Source organism: Podarcis melisellensis (assembly GCF_964234715.1).
Source record: "Podarcis melisellensis genome assembly, chromosome: 1".
In the NCBI taxonomy this organism is placed as follows: domain Eukaryota; kingdom Metazoa; phylum Chordata; class Lepidosauria; order Squamata; family Lacertidae; genus Podarcis; species Podarcis melisellensis.
Window position 1 is genome coordinate 93,934,940 of NC_138528.1, and position 21,078 is coordinate 93,956,017.

A 21,078-nucleotide genomic window follows, 5' to 3' on the forward strand; every position below is an offset into this window, starting at 1 on the left:
CAACTGGAAATGGTTTTCTGGGGTTTTGGAATGGCTTGTCATCACCATCCAAATAGTGGAAGGAGATTTACCTGGGACATAAAAATGCACATGTGTGCATTAGGGAAAGCTGCATATAAACATAGGTATATTAGGATAAATTCACACTAAGAGCTGGTGAATTTTCTTGAGAACTAAAAATAATAATCACAAACTGATGTGGCAATGTGGAGACCTGTACCTAAGACAGGAAAAATTAGAAGAAGAGAGAAACCCAAAGTGACAGATTCCACCCACCCCTGTTGGGTGCACGTCCTGAACTACTGTAAATATGTTTTATATGGCAATGCAAAGGGTTGAACTAAATGATCCTTGTGGTCCCTTCCAACTCCACAATTCTATGATGCTAGGACTTTGTTGTATCCACTAATAACCTACTTGAAAACAAAATTATTTATTTAAAATATTTGTATTGCACCACTTAATCACAAGAATTCTTTAGACATTATAAATATATGTTTTAATATCCTAAATGTTATTTTAAAAATTAGGAATAAAAATCCATAACAAAACTGAACAGATAACACAACCAGCACATTCATTTTATCAGCAGCACCAATCAAATTCATTAAAAGTTAAGAGAAAGATCAGCATTTTCAGTTGTCTTCTAAAATTCATCAAAGCCTGAATGACACGGTCAATGGAGAGAGTTTCAGAAGCAACAAGAACTAGAAGGCCCTGTGTTGTATCATCACCAACCTAACTACAGAGTGAGGACTTCTGCTTAGGACTACCAAAGGCCAGGCTTCTGTGGGAGCAGGTGGTCCTTCAGGTAGCCACAACCCCAATCCAGCACTTTGAATTATCTGAGGAAACTAACTGGTAGTCAGCATAGTTCTCTACAGCAGTGTTTTTCGACCACTGTTCCGCGGCACACTAGTGTGCCGCGAGATGTTGCCTGGTGTGCCGTGGGAAAAATTGAAAAATTCGAAAGATTTAAAAATAAAGTATTTTATAATTTTTCATATTTCTGTTTACTTACTTACTATTTCATAATAAAGTAATTATAAAATACTTGCTTTGTGTTTAATTTGATTCCTATTCAAGAGAATTACTTTATATATAGTCAATATAGGCACAGAGTTAATTTTTTTAACATTTTCTAATGGTGGTGCGCCTCGTGATTTTTTTCATGAAACAAGTGTGCCTTTGCGCAAAAAATGTTGAAAAACACTGCTCTACAGGTGGCATGTATTCCACACTAAAAGAAGAGCTAGCATCCTTGGTAATAACGTTTTTCACATCTTGTTTACAGACAAATGGAAGACAGATCCAAGTAAGGAAGACCCACATTAAGCAGACTGCAATAATATAACCAGCTATCAGGTCATGTTTGATAGTGGCTAGGCCATTCCATCTCCCCCACCACCCTCGGAACAGCATAGCTTATAAAGCAGCCAAAGCTTATAAAAATCACATCACTATCTTCAAGTGGAGTATAAGCAGAAAACCTAGCAGTTTTATTCAGAGAAAGGACAGAAATAATCAATTAATGCTATAATCGTGGGAAACCAGTGTCTACATGTCCATAATCTGCTCTGCTCTACATATCTAGAATTGCCTGGAAAGAAGGTGAAGATGTTCCACAAGTATGGTGAGCAGTTCCGCCATGTCACATTGCTAACCATCTGCACAATTAAGCTCCAGGAGTTTGAAATGAAGGCGGAGAGGGTGAGAAAAAAAGAAGCTGTATTGGTATGCATTTAAGATATGTGGTTCTTTGCCAAACATAGTATAGTAATTTTACTAGGTCTGTGACTGTATAATAGAACTTGTTGTTGCCATAGTAATCATAAAAAGAGTTAATACTTACAAAAGTTGCATTTTCCAGCAATAACGTACTTGTATTTGTTTCTACATTCAGTTTAACAACATGCCCATGTCTGCTTTTATACACCACTTCTGTATCTGTTAATAGAAAAACACATTAAGGATCAGCAAAGGCAAAACATTTCACGCAATAGCTTCTTAGTTAATGGACCTATTCAACGAAGAAAAGACATCACTGACCATCCAATACATTAAAATGTGCTTAGGTTGAAGTAATGAATTCATTAGTAGCATCTAATTTTGTTGATTTGTCCAGAGATAATTGGAATGCTCAGTGCTTCTAGTCTTTCTGACCTTGCTAATGGAGGTGGTTTCATCAAATCAGTATAGCCACATCCTACTCCTTTGTGTAAAACAAGTTCTATTGCACTGTGTAAAAAAAAAGCAGCAACATTGGCCATATGGTCTTAACCCTTGAACCTTTATTTGGTTAAATGGCTGTTAATCAAGAATGAATTCCGATTGCACTTGCATGAGAAAATGGTTACGTAACCAAAACATTTACAAGAACATCCAACAATTTCATTGCTTTTGTTTATTTGTTTGTTTGTTTGTTTGACTGTATTTATAACCCACCTTTTTCTCCCAGTGGTGCAGCAATAAAACTGCTAGTACGTTTACAAAGCAGGGTCCAGTATAGTTTCAAATTAGATGGGGGCCATAGATTCCTGTATTTCAAGGTATTGGACTAGATGACCCTTGAGTTCCCTTCCAGCTCTACAATCTATGATTCTCCAAGGAGTTCAAGGTGGCATACATGGTTCCCATCCTCCTCATTTAATACCTATAACAACCTTGAGAAGTAGGTTAGGCTGGGAGGCAGAAACTAGTCCAAGGCCAGTCAGTGAGCTTCATGGCCAAGTGGGATTTTGAAACCTGGCCTCCCAGGTCCTAGCCCAACACTTTAACCATTATGCCACACTGATTTTCAATCCATCTTTCTATCCATCTTTTTTAAAAATAAAAATAAAAACACTGAAGCATGAGAAAACTTTTACTGTGGTTTTATCATTCAACCTCAACAAAGCCACCTTAGCATATTTCATAAATAATGGTTTAGTGCTTTTTAAAATCCTTGCGCTGTGGGTAAAACCTCAGTGCCTAGGGCTTGCCGATCGCATGGTCGGCGGTTCGAATCCCCGCAGCAGGGTGAGCTCCCGTCCTTTGGTCCCAGCTCCTGCCCACCTAGCAGTTCGAAAGCACTCTTAAGTGCAAGAAATAAATAGGTACCGCTTTATAGCGGGAAGGTAAACGGCGTTTCCGTGTGCTGTGCTGGTGCTGGCTCGCCAGAGCAGCTTCGTCATGCTGGCCACGTGACCCGGAAGTGTCTCCGGACAGTGCTGGCCCCCGGCCTCCTAAGTGAGATGGGCGCACAACCCTAGAGTCGGACACGACTGGCCCGTACGGGCAGGGGTACCTTTACCTTTACCTTTTTTACATACCATGGAAATGAAACAGTGCAGAAGGAAGAAATTTACAGAAAAAGTACAATGATGTAACATTTTCTTGAGCAGAAACATAATACGTAAAACCTCTGTTAATGTATATTAATTGTTGCCACATGTTCTGGCCACATTCTGTGTATTTTTCTGTCTCTCTTCATTCGAAACCCATGTATTCTGTGAAGTCTTGGCCTGCAACCAAGCCTAAGCAATTGCAACTGAAACATTTGCTAATTGCTTCCCTGTTCAATTCAGCTTCCACCTGCCTTCCTACGTTACTTTCTCTCTGTCAAATTATAGATCGTAAGCTCCTTGGTGTGGTGACCTACCATTTTGTACTCTGAAAAGATATGCAGCTGATATGTTTGCACATTAGAATCAGATGAATAGGAAAGGGTAGATCCATTGCTTATTTCAAGAAACTTTTATAGTATTTCAAGAAACTACTTTGTAGTTGTCATTTCCCCTTATGTTTGAATAGAAAGTTTTAGAGGAGAAAAATGGAATGACACAAAAAGTCAATTCTTTTTCATTGTCGAAAGTATGATGTTTGCAAACAATGAAGATGTCTGCTGAAGAGTCATACAGAGACCTTGGTGTCACAGTCACCTCGGTATAAAGCAGAAAACCTCACTGCAGTGAGTGTGAACAGATAAAAATCCTTGAAGTGTTGGAGATACTAAAATATAGCTGTGCATATACATAAGTACTAAGCAAGTGCTGAGAGTAAGTATAGTAATCATGAACAATCACTATTAATGTCTATTAAAGTGTCAATCCAATGAATGACATTTTGTGTGATAAAGAACACTTCCTAGACAGAATAATGGAAGCATTTTATGGCTACTTGACAAAATGATGGATTAAAAAATTTTTTTTAATCTACAGAGCAACTATGGGCATTTTTTCTTCAATAAGAGGGGGAAGTAAGGGAAGTGGGCAGGGGTAGCCAGAAATGATACTTGGCAAGTATTTAAACACTTACGGATACTTTCCTTTCCTTTTTGTTTCAAAGAGGCTGTCTCCTTTTTCATTGGCATAATACTTGTAATACTTGTACTGTACAGCCTTCTGCCTCTGCTGCTGCAACCCAGTGATGATTTCTGGCAATGGGATAAACACCCTTGGTGGCAACTCATTTGCATCAAGTAGCTAGCTCTCTCCGAGGTCCATCCAAGCATGCTTTAAGCCAAGACACAGGAAACATGTGGACATCTAAGTAACATTGGCTCCTAGGCTGGAACTCCAGCTATCCTTCAGATGCCAGCCTCTTCCTCTGTTCCTGGTTTCCAAAAGGCTTCCCTGATCCTCTCTTTAGCCTATTCCTAAGTCTCTTGCTATTCCACTCTAACTGAGGAGCTCCAACAGGTACTTTCCCTGACCAGTATTTACACCAGCCAAGCTTTTACACCCAAACGTAAACCTTGGATGAAATTTCATCCTCTTATTGGTCTATAATTATGAGCCAATAAGAAGAGGATTTCAGCATTGCATTCTTCTGATCTTTCCCTCTGACTCTCCAGAGCAGATTTCAGAGTGGTGCAGGGAAAGGGGGAAAGCCCTGTTGCACTAGCGAAAACCCTTGCACTGGCTTCTGCTAGTGCAATGGGTTAGTTAGTTGAATCTGGGTTATGATGTACACTAACTAGCCAGCTAAAGTTGACCACCCCTTTGATTCCAAACATAAAGCCAGAGATCTTCCCATTTGTTGAATTATAGATAAATTATGCTGAGGAACAGTGCAACTGAAACAATAAACATGAAGGGTGACTAATATTGGGCTTAGGCCCTACAAATATTTGGATTCTTTCTGATTCAAATGCAAACCTATTTTGAAATAACATTTAAAAATAAATAGCCCTTTAGTTAGCTGGGAAAAGAGACCTGTCTAACAGTGAGCAGCATAGTGTGACTGGCAAGAATCATGTTTAAAAGCATGGGCATTCTATGCCCATGCACTGACTTGAAAAGCTTACGTGAGAAGTTTCATCTAAATATGAGCTGATTTGTGATGGTTTTACAGAGTATGAATCATAATGCAAAGCATTATAGACAGCTGGGGGGAGAATGAAAAGCTGACCTTATAAATATAAACCAGATGTAATTTACAAAGACAGTACAGCATAATAAAGATTTTAACAACATGCACCAATCTTCAATGTAATGAATATGTATATATAGTGTATCATTGCATCATAGCACACAGTGTGTTTGCATGTGTGCAAGCATTGATTAAATTGATAGGAGGTTGGTTTAAGCTCAGTTAGCACAGTGCAATGATTGCTGAAGCCTGACTTAGCCCCACATCTCCACAGGTTGCATGGTTGTCGAAGCCCCACACCAAAGAATATGCCACAGTTTCCCTGCCACTCAGCTTCATTGGCTTATATGATGTGGATAAACCTTTAGCATCACAATTTTAAGACTAAGTATTACCATAAGAACATAAGGAAGAGATGTGACTTGCCAAGAAAATGTACAGCCTTCAGATAGGTAAAATGAAACATTTGTTTACTGGACTGCATATAAATTAATGAAGGAATACACTGTCTGTAAAATGTAGTAATGGTCACTACCCAAGATTGATTTTAAAATGATTTGATTGATTAATGTTGCCAACGATAACATTCAGATGCAGTAGTATCAGAACCTGATTTTGGGCTCCTCAACACAAACTAGGGGCAGCGGTAGCCAATATTGTACCCTCCAGATGTTGCTAGATTAAAATATTAGGATTGCTTTATAATGAAAAGAGGATAACAAATTTAATAAATGAAGAAAATGCAACCCCCATTATTCCTTCCTATAGGTCATATTGGCTGGGGCTCATGGGAATTGTAGTTCAACAACTTCTGATGGGCACTGTGTTAGCTACCCATGCTAAGAAGATCATTATCATCAGGCCCTACCTGTGAATTTCAAAGAGGCAATTGCCTGGCTGCTGCTAAAGACAGAATACTGGGCTGCATCAGGCCACTTGGCCTGATTCAAAAAGACAGTTCTCAGAAAATCAGCAATGATTTGTTTTCTCAACTAGAAAATTGAGGGTTTCTTTATGGATGCTGTGCTTTTCTACCTGAGGTCCTGCTCATTTTGCACAGCTCAGGCTTATAGGGGAACTTGTGAAGAAATGACAGTTTGGTGACAGTATGACAAATGAGGGTCACCACCTCTAAAATTGTGTTCACTGTTAACGATAAACATCAGGATGCACAGGGCTACTGTATGTCTAGCCTCCTAGGTACCACTGCTCAGAAGGCTTCTATCCAAAATCAAAAACAATATGCAACAAAATGAAAAGGAATCAATCTTTCCAATCTTTTTGTTCTCTCAGGTATAGAAGTCCATAATATACAAAACAAAAACAATACATTTTCAGTAGGGAATATTGTGGGCTAGCTTATCTCCTGAGTTACATCTGTATGGCTGAAGAGAATAGGACTGCACTGGAAAAGACAGTTATACAAACATATAACTATGACAGTTTGTTGTAAAATTATCTGAAAGCACTACAAAAGTACCTATCCTAGGTCACAGCCCACCTTGCTATAAATAGCTCAAAGTATTGAAAAATGCCTCAAAGATCTTAATACCTGGGCAGGTTTGTGCAGAAAGAGATAATCCTTGAGGTACTTTTAGTCCTAAATTTTTAAAGTTAAAACCATCACTTTAAACTGAGCCCATAAATTGACTGGGAGCCAATGAAACTGTTTCAAGACTTGGAAATGTTTTCCATATGCCCGGTTCTAGTTAGTAACCCTAGCTGTCACGTTTTGTATTAACTATAGTTTCTAATTTTATACAGTTCTTCAAGGGCACCCCTACGGAAAGCACTTTGCAGTAGTCCTGAAGGGATGTTACCAGAGTGAGAATCACTGTGGCTAGACCATCTCTATATTAAGCTGGTGAACGGCGCTCTGTGTCACCAAACCACTAGTTACAGTCAGGTCTAAAGCCACCCCCAACCTATGAACCTGGTCCTTAAGGGGCAATACAACCCCATGCAGAACAGGCTACACAGCATCTCCCAAAACATACAAACCACCTACCAATAGCATCTCCGTCTTATCGAGATTGAGCTTCAGCTTACTGGCCCTCATCCAATCCATTACTGATCTCAGACATCGGTTCAGCACTTCGACAGCATCACCTGAATTTGATGAAAAGGAGAAATAGAGTTGAGTGTCATCAGCAAACTGATGACACCACACCCCAAATCCCCAGATGACCCCATTCAGCAGTGGCAAGTAGAAGTTGAACAGCATGGGAGACAGAATATAGCTCTGAAGAAGCCCATAGCATAGCTGTCTTGGGACAGAGCAGTAGTCCCCCAGCATTGCTTCTGGAACCGACTATCCAGGAATGAAAGGAACCAAAGGAACCAATGAAGCACAGTGCCCCCTGTTCCAACCTCAGGTAACAAGTCCATAAGAATACAATGACTAAAGGTATGTATCAAAAGCATCCAAGAAAACTAAGAGAATTAAAAGAAGCACATTTGCCTTGCCTTTCTCCCAACATGTCATCCATCAGTGTGACTAATGCTATTTCGGTGCCAAAACTGAGCTGGACACTTGGCTGAAATGGATCTAGATCATCCATGTCATCCAAAAGTGTTTTTAGCAACCATTCACTCAGACAACTTGCCCCCAAAGAGTATCTTTGCAGTTGGCTCATAGTTGGAATAGTTTTCATGGTAAAAAGACGCTTTGATAAGGAGAGGCCTTATGACTGTTTCTTTGAAAGTGGCCAGGGCCATTCTGATCAAAAAGACTCAGAAATAAACTGAATTTAGCATTATTATTTATATAATTTATGTGGGGGAAAATAAAGTTTTAATAACTTTAATGAACATGTTCAAAAAAGCTTTTAACTCTGTCATTTGCCTATTATATAAGCAGATGTAAAAATGTCCCTGAAAAATAGGTAATACTTATTATATCTTTTAAAAAACCCCACTAATTTTAGAGTTCCTGTGCAGACAGCAACAACCAACAAACATCAGCTTGAAGGCTCAACACTCCTTTCTTTCTGAAACATACCAAAAAACCACCAAATATTTTAAAAGGCAAGATTTTAAATTTCATTACTGAAGACAGCAAAACAGAGATACCCAAAAGTACACTTCTGGAATCCAAAGTTTCCAATTTATATTTAGTGCCTTCTTAGAAAACACTATGCTTGCTCATTCACACTTCATGCACATTTGGTCTTGTCAAATGGTACACACATAATCTATCCCGAAAACTAAATAGGTGAGAATGTAGCTCAAGTGATGTGCTCTGCCATTCACAAAAAAATGATTATGACTTGTGATTTTTATGCCTTATTTGACACCCTCTTTCTTTTTTCTGAAGACTTAAAAGGTTGTTTCACAGCATGGGAAAATGTATAGTGATGTGACACAAATTGTTTTGCCAAGAATAATCATGTATTCTGGACGGGGGGGGGGGGAGACTCACGGTAGCATTATGTGAACCTGCCATATGAGTGTGGCTGCATTTGTTAGTGAATGCATCAGTAAGCAGTGCCAACCAGGATCACAACAGCATTACTTTTCCCAAGTTCAGATGTTATCTGGAGGGCATCTTAGAAATCAGTAGAAAGTCTAACACTGGCTTATCTGTGATCATGAAGTGCCTTAGTATCCCTATTTTTTTCTAACTATAGCCTGCTGTACAATGAGCTATTCTAATGCTATGTTGCCATCTAGGATGCCACAGGAAATAATATTTGGAATTAGGTTTATTGTACAGATTGCCCAAAGCACAAGGACAATCTCCATGCCACACATTTCTGGTCACTGCTATCTCTAATATAGCAACAGTCCATCTGCTTAGGTAATTCAGATTGTATGCAACACTTATACATTATGGACACTGCTTGGCACATCCATAAGTCTTTCTTAAAACATCCTATGTGACAGCCATAATATCTTTGTTGTATTTGTAAAGTTATCATTGGTATGTGGTGTGTAGATGTTTTAAAGGAGATTGGCTATAACAATCACCTCTCCTATGACTCACTGAATGGGATTTGTGTTTGTGCTTTTATTTCACCAGCTGAGTTTTGCAGGGGTGGGAGGAACAACGCTCAGATCCATTCCTGTTTGTTAACTGTCTAATAAAGCAACTGTTCAACAGTTCTGCAGAAGTCTGCTGGAGTGAATGGTTAACAGGGAGGTGTGAAATCATTTGAGTAGATGCACAAAGCACCCATGTAAGACTACTACATGGTGTCAAGAGTTGGGCCTATTCCACATTGGTATCTGAGCACTGTGGTTATGGCAGAAAGAGTGCCTTTAGGAAAGTTGCTGTTTCCAGGCAGCACGGCCAGCAAGAGGAAGCAGAAGCAAGGCATTGATGTTTACAGCATTGTTTGTGGTGTAGATGCAAAAGATGAAAGATTCCATACTGTTTCTGTTTCTGCATGTGGTTGGAGAAGAAGCTGGGGAGGTTTTCAAGAGTTCCCAACCTTTTACTGAGAGGCTGACTAGCAGAATACCACAATTGTTACTATGCTCCAAAAAAGAACGTGACAAGTACTTAACCAGAGCTGGAACAGAAGAGGAAAATAATTGATCCCCATGTTACATAATTAAAGCTGCTTTACAAACTTGTGATTTGGAGGCATGGGTGACTCACTCATTAGATATTGTATTATTTATGGTATTAGATCAGACCAGATGAGGGCTGGCAGGCTGACAGGCTGTTGTCATTTATGGAGCTGAAGAAGAAGAGGCATAGCAGTTGCAAGCTCTTGGAGCTGCAGAGAGGAAAACACATGCAGTGCTCAAGAGAAAAAGAAAGTTATAGGTATACAAAAAGTAAGGAAGTTTCCTGCAAACTCCAGCACAAATGGAAAGAGCAGACCCAGGAATTGCCAGGTGCATGGAGCTGTTTGTTTTTATTGCTGAGGAAAACATCACTTTGCAAGACCGTGCAGGGCTAAGCAAACAACTGAGCTTCAGGATATGGACCTGAATGCTCTGTTTGTAGATACTCTATTTGCAAGCCAGAGAGCGGAGTAGAAGGCATCTACTGATTCCTGGCATGCTAAGGTTATTGTCCTGGAAAGCCCAGTTCTTTCAAGCCTGGCACTGGCGCAAAAGCTAACACTGTTCCAGAGGACATAGATTAATTACTGCAAAGAAAGGTGCAAAACAAAACAAAAAAACCCTCCCAAAAGTTATCACTTTGATTTTGTTTAGGGGTGCCAATAATCATATCCAGAGGTGTGTTTACAGCTCTATGTGAGAAAGGTGCACTTAAGGAAGAGACTACATTCTTGATCACTGCTAAAAGAGATCCATCACTCCAGGGTTATGCTGAATGTGTGATGTGACTTGGCCAGGCATGTGCATGAAATCTCATGTCAGCGACCCACAATTAAAGATAATTTCTTTACTGCATATTCTGATGTATTTGCAGGGCTGGAATGCTTTCAGTAAAGAAAACCAACAGTCTGCCTCCAGAACATTCATAGAAAAATGTGAATACTGCAAAGACTTCTGTTACTCAGAGACCAATGGAAACATTCACTTTGATGCTCCTATTTAGATACTAATTAACTCCAGGAAATGTTACTATGAGCATCATCCAGCACACACCTTCCCCAGGTAGTTGGATTTACATTGCTTGGCAAACAATTCCTCCTTTATCCTTTCAGAATACTTTAAAAAGTTGACTGCTCTCTAGTGGAAAAATTATATTGTGATGTCTGATGACAGCTTATTACCTGTATTCATTATCATTTAATGTCCCTTCTAGGCCTGTCCTTAACAAGACTGCCTTTTGTGTAAGAGTTAATGCCTGATAGAAGGGACTTCCGGTTTAGCGCGACTCAGAGCCAGGCGGGGATTCCTTCGTTGCGGAGGATCCCGAACTCTCCAGGGGAAAATAGGGGTGCCGCAGGGCGCAGCGAACCCCTGAAAAGTGTCCGCAGGACGATACGGGCACAGAGGTTCCCGTGGTGCCGAAGCGCAGAATCCCCGGCCGTCAGGTAACTCCGTTTCGGAGCGAAGAGTACGGCGGGGGGGGAAGCGGGCAGAGGGAAGCCATAACTGCCTCTGGGGAGCGAAGCCCCGTGCCTGGAGGAGGAGCGCTAAATTCTCAGAAAAAGGACAATTTCGAACAAAAGAAGGAAGCTTTATAGATGTGATTAAACCGAAATTCGAATTGGGAAAGAAGGATTTAAGAGAGCTCAACTTCTACCCGAAATCGTGTTAGACGCAGAGCGCTAAGCAAAGCGGTGAAAAGTGTGTGTGTTACTAACGGACAGAACTTTCTCTCCCTGAAATCTTTCCAAGCGTGGGGTACTAAGTAACAGTTTGGGAAGGAAGACAAGGGGAGAGCAAAAAGAAACTATATATCTTCTGGAAGGACTTGGTCCTGGTTCCTCCAGTCTATAACAGCTTAGAGGGAAAAAAGAAGGGACAGCGCGATCTTTGGGGAGAAGCACTGTGCGAGAAAGATCCGTGAAACTAGGGACGCCATTATTTTCCTCACTGTCAGCACGTATTGATAGAAGAAGAAGGAGGAGGAGACAAGAGGAGGGGGGATCGACAGCGGTTTACTACCCAGCAGGGACGTGGACAAAATTAAAATATACCAGTGGGTTTTGCCCATTCTCTTCCTCGCGAGGAAAGCCTGCATTAGAACTATACGGAGTCCCAGCTCTTCTCTTTTCTTTTCTTTTCCTTTGCGTGATTCCAGCCCCTCTCTGCCCCCCCTTTTGCCAGCAAGACTCGATCCTTCCCGGTGAGACTTGTTACTACTTGTGGTTCTCAACCTCTTCTCGCCAGCGGGAAGCATAGCGCTCTAGCGGGAGGGGGAAAGACTGTAACATATTACCTTTTATTCATTTCACATAACCTACCGATCTATTGGAATGGAGTCAGAAATGAGGGAGCAGAATACTGCTTAAGGAAGGGGGGTTGTGCTGATAGAGAAGAGCTCTGGTGCTTCCGGAAAAAGCGGTTTTGACTGAATTAGCCCAATTGAGGGCAGGAAGACAAAGAAATAGGTACAGAATACAGCGAAGGTGGATTAGCCCACTTGGGGGCAAGAAGACTTAGAAAGAACCAAAAGGGGGCAGGGACACTGAACTTTGGAACTTTGAACCCCAACCCTATAATTAACGGATTAGCCTAATTGGTGGCAAGAAGTAAGAAGTAAGAAGATCAAAATTGGACTTATATCTGTAAAAACTGCAATACAAAAGCCACAGTGGGAATCGAAAATTAGATTTTCTTATCTTCCTGTTGAACTGAATTTCCTGCTGAGGGAGGGGGGAGCTAGTTTTTGTGGGAAGGGGAAAAAAGGAAAAGAAGGTCTATCAGGCACAAACGTCATAGTATAAAGAAACTAAAGTAAAATATCAAAATGTCATATACACAGAAAAAGGTGGGGGAAGGGGGGACTCCAACAGAAAGAAAGGGGTCTAAACAAGAATCTGATTTTAGATCAGAAATATTAAAAATGTTCAGTGAGATTAGGCAAAGTGAAAAGAATCTAGAAACAAAAATTGAACAAGTAGACGCAAGAATAGGAAAAATGGATAAGAAAATAGATGAGACAGTCAGAGAACTTAAAGGGCAAATTAAGGAGGTATCTAAGAGAACCCAAGTATTAGAAGAAGGGATGAAAAAGACAAAACTGGAAATAAGAGAATTGAAGCGGGAAGAAGAAAGAATCAAGGCGGAACTCCAGGGGACCAATAAAGCCCAAGAAGAGATGTGGGATGCCATTTCTATGAGTGATCTCCGACAACGGGAAACAAATTTGAGGATGAGAGGTATACCAGAAGCGCAGAATGAGAACATCAGACAAAAGCTTATAGTAGAATTGGCGCAATGGTTGGATCTCCAGGAAAGCGATGTAGCAAATATGATATCGAATGCCTTCAGAATGAGGGTCAAAACGACCAAAGCTAAGAAATACCCAGGAGACTGTCTTATAATTTTCAAAGACAGGGAGACGAGAAATTTGGTCCTTCAAAAAAATAGAGAAAAAAGGCTAATTATAGATGGCAGCTACACAATCATTTTCAAGGACATCCCGATCAGACTGTTGAAACGGAGAGACCCCTATAAAGCAATAGTTCAAGCCCTCAAAAAGAATAATATAGAATTCAAATGGGAATTCCCGGAGGGGATCTCCTTTTTTTATAAGAGCAAAAGACATAGACTGACCAGCCCGCAAGAGATAAGCAAATTCCAAAGAAAATACAAAGAACTGATGGCAGAAGAAGACGAAGAAGTCAAGGGAGCATCAGGAGGAGAGGAGATAAAAAGGAAAAGCGGCCAGAGAGACGAGGAACAGGAGGAAGAGGAGGCGAGAGAGGAAGAGGAAGAAGAAGAGGAGGAAGGAATCTAAACACACCCAACTAAAACAATATGGCTTTAAAAATTTGGAATTGGAACGTGAATGGCTTGAATGAAAAGAAAAAACGCAACAAGGTGGAACAACTTTTAAAGAAGAAAAACTTAGATATAATTTGTCTGCAAGAGACACATATCGCAAGGAGTCACAGAAAGATTTTGATTAATAAAAGACTAGGTAACGAATTTATATCCTCAGATAAAAAGAAAAAGAGAGGAGTGGTAATGTACGTCAAAAGCAAAATTGAAGCCCAACAAATATTTAAAGATGACGATGGTAGAATAATGGCAATACAGATTAATTGGCAAGGCCAAAAAATAATGCTGGTTGGGATCTATGCACCAAACGAAAACAAATCAGAATTCTACAAAAAATTGGAAGACAAGCTATTAGAATTCGCAGACCAAAAGATAGTTCTGATGGGAGATATGAACGGGGTGGTTTCCTTGGAAATGGATAGATTAAGAAATAGCAACACAAAAGAAGGGAAGCTACCCAAATCTTTCTTCGATATGGTAAAGAGCTGTAATCTAACAGACATCTGGAGGCTAAGACACCCACTGAGAAAAGAATTTACTTTTTACTCCGACCCTAATGAATCACTGTCCAGAATTGATCAAATTTGGATCTCAAACGAGTTGACGCCAAGAATATCCCAGGTAGAAATCCAACCAAGAGTTATCTCAGACCACAGCCCTCTGGAATTAGAAATTAAAGGTTTGGAAGAAAGATCGTTCAGGTGGAAAATGAACGATTACTTACTAGATGACCAAAAAATAATACACGAGGCTAGAAAGAAATTGAAAGAATTTTTTGAAGACAATTGGGATAAAGGAACGAAGAGGAGTGTTGTCTGGGATGCAGGCAAGGCGGTGATGAGGGGGTATTTCATCCAACAGAATTCGATTAAAAGAAAAAATAGAGAAAGAGAAAAGAAGGAAATTCTAAGACAAATTATGGAAAATGAACAGAAATTGATAAAAAAGCCGAATAATGCCAGAACCAAACAAACTATTAAGGTGCTGCAAAAGGAGTTTGAAATGATGATAAACAAAGAAATTGAATGGAACATCAAAAGACTAAGGCAAAGGAAATTTGAATTTGCGAACAAAGCAGGAAAGTGGCTGGCATGGCAGACTAAGGAAAGGAAAGAGCGAACTACAATAAATAAAATAGAAGTGGGTGGAGAGGAGATAACAAATCCAAAAGGGATTAGGAAAGGATTTCTGGATTTTTACAAACAATTGTATAGAAGGAAAGAAAAAAACAACATAAGGAAAATAGAAAGGTATTTAAGGGAGAAAGAGATACAGAATATTTCTTCAGAGGCAAGAGAAAGGTTGAACACCCCAATAGGAATAGACGAGATAAAAGAAGTAATAAAAAAATTGAAAAATGGGAAAGCCCCGGGACCAGACGGATTTACAGCAAGATATTATAAAGAACTGGAGACAACTTTGATACAACCATTGAAAGAAGTGATGAATATGATTCTGAAGAAGAAAGAAATCCCAGAGACGTGGAGAGAAGCATTCATAACATTCATCCCAAAAGCTGATGCAGACCTGACGCAAGTTAAAAACTTCAGGCCAATCTCCCTATTGAACACGGATTATAAAATCTTTGCAGGGATATTGGCGGGAAGGCTGAAGAAGGTTTTACAAGAGATCATAAATGAGGACCAGGCAGGCTTTCTACCTGGCAGACAGATGAGAGACAATGTAAGAAACATCGTAAACATTGTGGAATATCTGTCTGCCAGGAATGAGAAACAGGCAATGTTAATGTTCGTGGATGCGGAAAAAGCATTTGATAATGTATCTTGGGACTTCTTAGTGAGAAATATAGAACAGAGAGATATGGGTAACGATTTTCTGAATGGAATAAAGGCGATATACACGGAACAAAGAGCCAAACTGATAGTAAATAGTGTGATATCAGAAGAGATAAAAATTTCTAAAGGTACCAGACAAGGTTGCCCACTGTCTCCATTGATATTCATCATGGTTCTGGAGGTGCTATTGGATTCAATAAGGAAAAAGGAAAGAATAAAAGGGGTGACGGTAGGAAAAGATCAGCACAAAGTTAGAGCCTTTGCGGACGATTTAGTGTTGACGGCAGAAGATCCGTTGGAATCAGCAACAGAAATACTAGAAGAAATGGAGAAATTTGGAGAAGTGGCGGGATTTATAATAAATAGGAAGAAAACAAAAATTATGGTCAAAAATATGGAGAAATCAGCGATGGAAGAATTACAGCAACAAACAGGAATTGAAATTGTCAAAAAAGTGAAGTATTTAGGAATTTGGCTGACTACAAAAAATATTGACCTGTATCAGAATAATTATATACCGACATGGAATAAAATTAAGAAAGATTTGATAGTATGGAACAAACTAAAACTTTCCTTCTGGGGTAGAATTGCACTGATCAAGATGTCGATACTACCTAAAATGCTATTTCTATTTCAAATGTTACCGATATTAAAAGGAACGACGACCTTCAAAGAATGGCAGAGGATGATCGCACGCTACGTCTGGCAGGGGAAAAAACCTAGAATTAAACATAAATTATTGATAGATGCGAAGGAGAGGGGGGGGTTTGCCCTGCCAGACCTTAGGATGTACTACGAGGCATCATGCCTCTGTTGGCTGAAAGAATGGATCAACCTCAAAAACACAAAATTGTTAGATTTAGAAGGTTTCGATAATAGAGCAGGATGGCATGCCCATCTATGGAAAGAGAAGAAAAAGGGTTATAAGTCGTTTGAAAACCATATTTTCCGGAGAGCGTTGCTGGAAGTATGGGATAGATATAAAAACATCTTGGAGGTAGGAGTGCCACATTGGCTATCCCCATTGGAGGTGTTAGCAGTTAAAAAAGTTAACATGAGAGACAATTGGGCGACATATGGAGAACTAGTGGTGAAGGAAGGGGGAAAATGGAGGATAAAACCCTACGAACAAATAAAAGGACAGGTTTACGATTGGCTACATTACCTACAAATAAATGAAATGTTTAAGAAGGATGTAAAGGAAAAAGGATATAGAGAAAGAGACTCGGAATTTCAAACAGAAATAGTGAACAACAAACACAAGGTGATCTCAAAAATGTATAAAATTCTGTTAGACTGGCACACGATGGATGAGGGGGTGAAAGATACGATGATCCAATGGGCCAGAGACTTGGGACATAATATAGAAATAGACGAGTGGTATAAAATATGGAATGAAAACATAAAATTTACAGCTTGCGTCTCCCTAAAAGAGAACCTAATGAAGATGGTGTACAGATGGTATCTGACGCCAGTGAGATTAGCCAGAATGTACAAAATTAGTAATAAATGCTGGAGGTGTGGAGAGAAGGAGGGTACATTCATGCATATGTGGTGGGAGTGCAGTAAAATAAGGGAGTTTTGGGGGATAATATATAGCGAACTGAAGAAAATACTAAGATATAACTTCGATAAGAAACCCGAAACTTTCCTATTAGGAATAACAAGAAAAGTTATAACAAGGAAAGACTGTAAATTTTTCCAATACGCCACCACGGCGGCAAGGGTGCTGGTGGCCCAGAATTGGAAGGGAAAAGAGGTCCCGACCTTGGAAGAGTGGAGGGCAAAGCTTACGGATTATGTAGAACTAGACAAATTAACAGGCAAAATAAGATATCAAAAAGATCAGAAATTTGTGGAGGACTGGGGGAAATTTACCGATTATTTGGAAACAGTATGTGAGGAACATACAACGTTAGTGTGCCTAAAAGAAGCTTTGTAAAAGAGTGAGGAGCATTACGTGAGAACAAATAAAGATATTACTGTAAGACCTAATGGTAATGTTGAAATTAAGAAATGTGTAGATATGATAGAAATTGCGGAAGATTGTCGGGAAAGTTGAGGGAGGTCCAAATAGGGAAGAGCTACGATATGTACTTGGATGTAAAAAAAGCTTTTATCTTTCTGTGTTATCAAAAACTTAATAAAAACGAATAGAAAAAAAAAAAAAAAATAATGCCTGATAGAAGGACGCGGATGGCGCTGTGGGTAAAACCTCAGCGCCTAGGACTTGCCGATTGTCAGGTCAGCGGTTCGAATCCCCGCGGCGGGGTGCGCTCCCGTTGCTCAGTCCCAGCGCCTGCCAACCTAGCAGTTCGAAAGCACCCCCAGGTGCTAGTAGATAAATAGGGACCACTTACTAGCGGGAAGGTAAACAGCGTTTCCGTGTGCTGCGCTGGCTCGCCAGATGCAGCTTGTCACGCTGGCCATGTGACCTGGAAGTGTCTTCGGACAGCGCTGGCCCCCGGCCTCTTGAGCGAGATGGGCGCGCAACCCCAGAGTTGGACATGACTGGCCCGTACGGGCAGGGGTACCTTTACCTTTACCTTTAATGCCTGATAGGAAGTTTCTTTCATATAACCTTCAGCCCCACTTTGTGCAGCCAGGAAGCTATTCTGCACTATTCTTTTCCAAGATGCTCCAATCAAGGGGTCGCTGTGAGAGTCAGACTTGTTTAGTTTCCGTGAGACACCCCCCCCCTCCATTGCCCTGCCTTTACACTGTGTTTGTTATTTTCTTTGGGACTAGTCAGAAGCAAAAAGCCAGTGTCGTCTGAGGATAGAACTTTCTGGACAGGATTCAACTAATGAGTTCTATCAACAGAAGTCGCAGAGAAGGACTTAACCTTTGTAAAGGGACTTTCCCCCCTTCCTCTCATGCATCACACTGCTCAAAAACATGTCCCCCCCCCCAACAATGGAGAGCAGCATCTCCCACACAGGGGAAGTACTATATCCTTATGCAGTTAGTTCTTGGCTGGCAATGGGTCTCCCCCACCCACACTCCAACAATTACCACTGCTGCCCAAACATGCATGAGCACTTTTGCCTTTCTGGATCACAACCTAGAAACATTTTCAGGATGGATATAATATATCCATAAGCTGTTTTACTTGAGTGATAAAGCATCCCTCTCCTCCTGTTCCCATCTCTAGCCCTCTACTGAACTACCCTATTTACTGAACTTATTTAAGTAGAGTTGATTCCTATAATTCTGCACATCACCCCCTGCACACACACATAGCTCCCTTAGAAACCAATACATATTTTGACTAGCAGCAGCAGGAAGCTGGCCATCATCACTCAGGGAGAGCAATAAAAGGCAAGAATTGAACTCCACCATCATGAAATATCTCCACAACTGAACTATGCCATTAAATCATCAGGAGGATATTAAGGTCTGTCAAGAGCTATTTTGAGTAGCACTGTATAGCTTCCATTCCTGATATACTATACATCTTTCCCAGCTGCAAGAGGAATTCTGAATTCCTTTATCATCTGATGGCAAGAAGTGTCTTAGGGCAACTTTTTTTTTTTTTAATGACGCATTGTGCAATAAGATTTCCTGCTTGTTCTCTAACACATGGCAGTGGAGTTGGAAGAATAAAAGGAAATCAAATTGCTCATACATTTCTTATTCTTATTCTTTTCTAAACTTCTTTAGTAAATATCATAAAAAATGATTTTCACTGTTGCTCTGAAGTTGATGGACCACAATGGAATAAGTAACTCTACAATTTCCCTCTTCAAGAGGGAGAAGCTGGAATCATATGTTCTAGAGCTGTGGATCAGATTCATCTGAATACCAAGCTGAACTGTATCAATTAATCAAGATTCAGGATCTCTCTATAGCAGCTCATACCAAAACAGGAGCCTGAGGGAGAGCTTTTTTGTGACTGACAAATCTAGCTTCGAATCAGAAGGCCTGATTTAAGAAGGCTCTCCAATTACATTGCCTTGATGGAGGGATGCTGTGGTAATGTACTGTGCTCTTTCTATCTCTGCTAGTGCTGCTTGCTTGAAAAGTGCTTGACCTTCATGTCATGCTGCTTCTGGAGTTGTTTCCTCCTACCCCATTTATCATAAATCCCTACCCTATGGACCCATCTTAGGAGGACTTCTATTATATATAATATTTTCATAGTGAAATGCCCTAATTGCCTGCAAAACTATAGTGAGGGAAGTTAATCCCTGTTAAAAGAAATGTAAACACAAGAGTATGTTAAAATGTCATTGGTGAAAACAAAAGTAAGCAATTTGTTCTATACTTATAAAACCATGCCACATTTTATTAACATCCTTTTATTAATCAAAATATGAACACTATATAAATTTTTTTCCTGCATGGAATACTGTACACCACATGTTTTAACTTATATTTCTCTCTTCGTCGTCGTCTTCTTCTTCTTCTATCTTGAGTGCCTAATAAAGGGCTTTGTTTTAATTGTGTCCTTTCCACGGAAGGCAATGGATGCTGAAGATGATTTGTATTTTTGAAAAATCTGCCACTTAGTACTGTATTCCCAAATCCAACTACAAATGGCAAGCCCAGACATAATAGGCATGTTTTAGCAATGCTAATGTTGATGATATTATAATGTTTCATTGCGTACCCTCAGGCCTTGGGATTGGACAACTATAAATCTAAATATTTATATTTTTATATAAAAGTAAACAAATCCATCTTCAAGATGCACCTTTCCAACTTATTCCCCATATGCATTAATGTTAAAATATTAAGACATCATGAATCTGTGTTTTTCTGGAGATTAACACACCTCATTTTACCTTAGATTCCTAGGACTGAATATGTTTTTAAAACAATGTATTGTCCTACATAACAAATGAAGTCACGTTGATTTCAGTGGGGTGTAATGAAGCATTCAAATTGTACTGGATTGTAATATAGTTTGATTCTAATAAATCTTGAGGTACTGAGGAAATTTTAGGAAGCAAAATTAATACAGCTGCCTGTTTTAAACTCCAGTCAAACCTGATACAGAGTAGCAGGTGTAGCACAGTTTCAGCACACAACCTTTGAAGAGACCAATTAACTTACAATATTCTGTTACACACTGTAATTTGCTTGTAAACCAGAGCTGAATGCAGATAGTACAACTGTCTTGGGAACAGGATAAAGAGCCCCCTGTTAGTTTGACCCAATTAAATCAAATGTTTGCACTCTGTGATATCTCCAATTATAATGTATTTTCACACTATCTCCATTAATACATCATGAATTCTTGTAACTACTATACTAGTAGCAATAATTGCCAATGCTAAAGATTTACTATGCTATACTATGCCAATCTTTATAGATTTATATTGATCACGAAAGGTATGGTGATGTTCCACGATAAACATACCACTGTGGGTAACATATTTTGTTAACCTTTAGCTGAAATACTCACAAAGTAAACTAGTGTTTTAATGGTGTGTCCCACTCCAGACCTATGAAACCTGAATGTTCTTCTGTTATTCAGCTGATATGATGCTATCTACACACTATTTATTCAGTAAGTTGCACAAACAATGATCATGTCATGCTACTC

At 39.7% G+C, this 21,078-nt stretch overlaps 1 protein-coding gene across 3 annotated transcripts in view; it reads right to left on the reverse strand.

Moving 5' to 3' along the window:
• Positions 1-21,078, reverse strand: part of DPP10 (dipeptidyl peptidase like 10) — a 582,520-nt gene that overhangs the window by 125,091 nt on the left and 436,351 nt on the right. For all 3 annotated transcript variants that reach the window (XM_081921713.1, XM_081921712.1, XM_081921714.1), the window contains one exon: positions 1,853-1,947. In XM_081921713.1, coding sequence (XP_081777839.1) covers positions 1,853-1,947 — 95 coding nt within the window. The remainder of the gene's footprint in view (positions 1-1,852; positions 1,948-21,078) is intronic.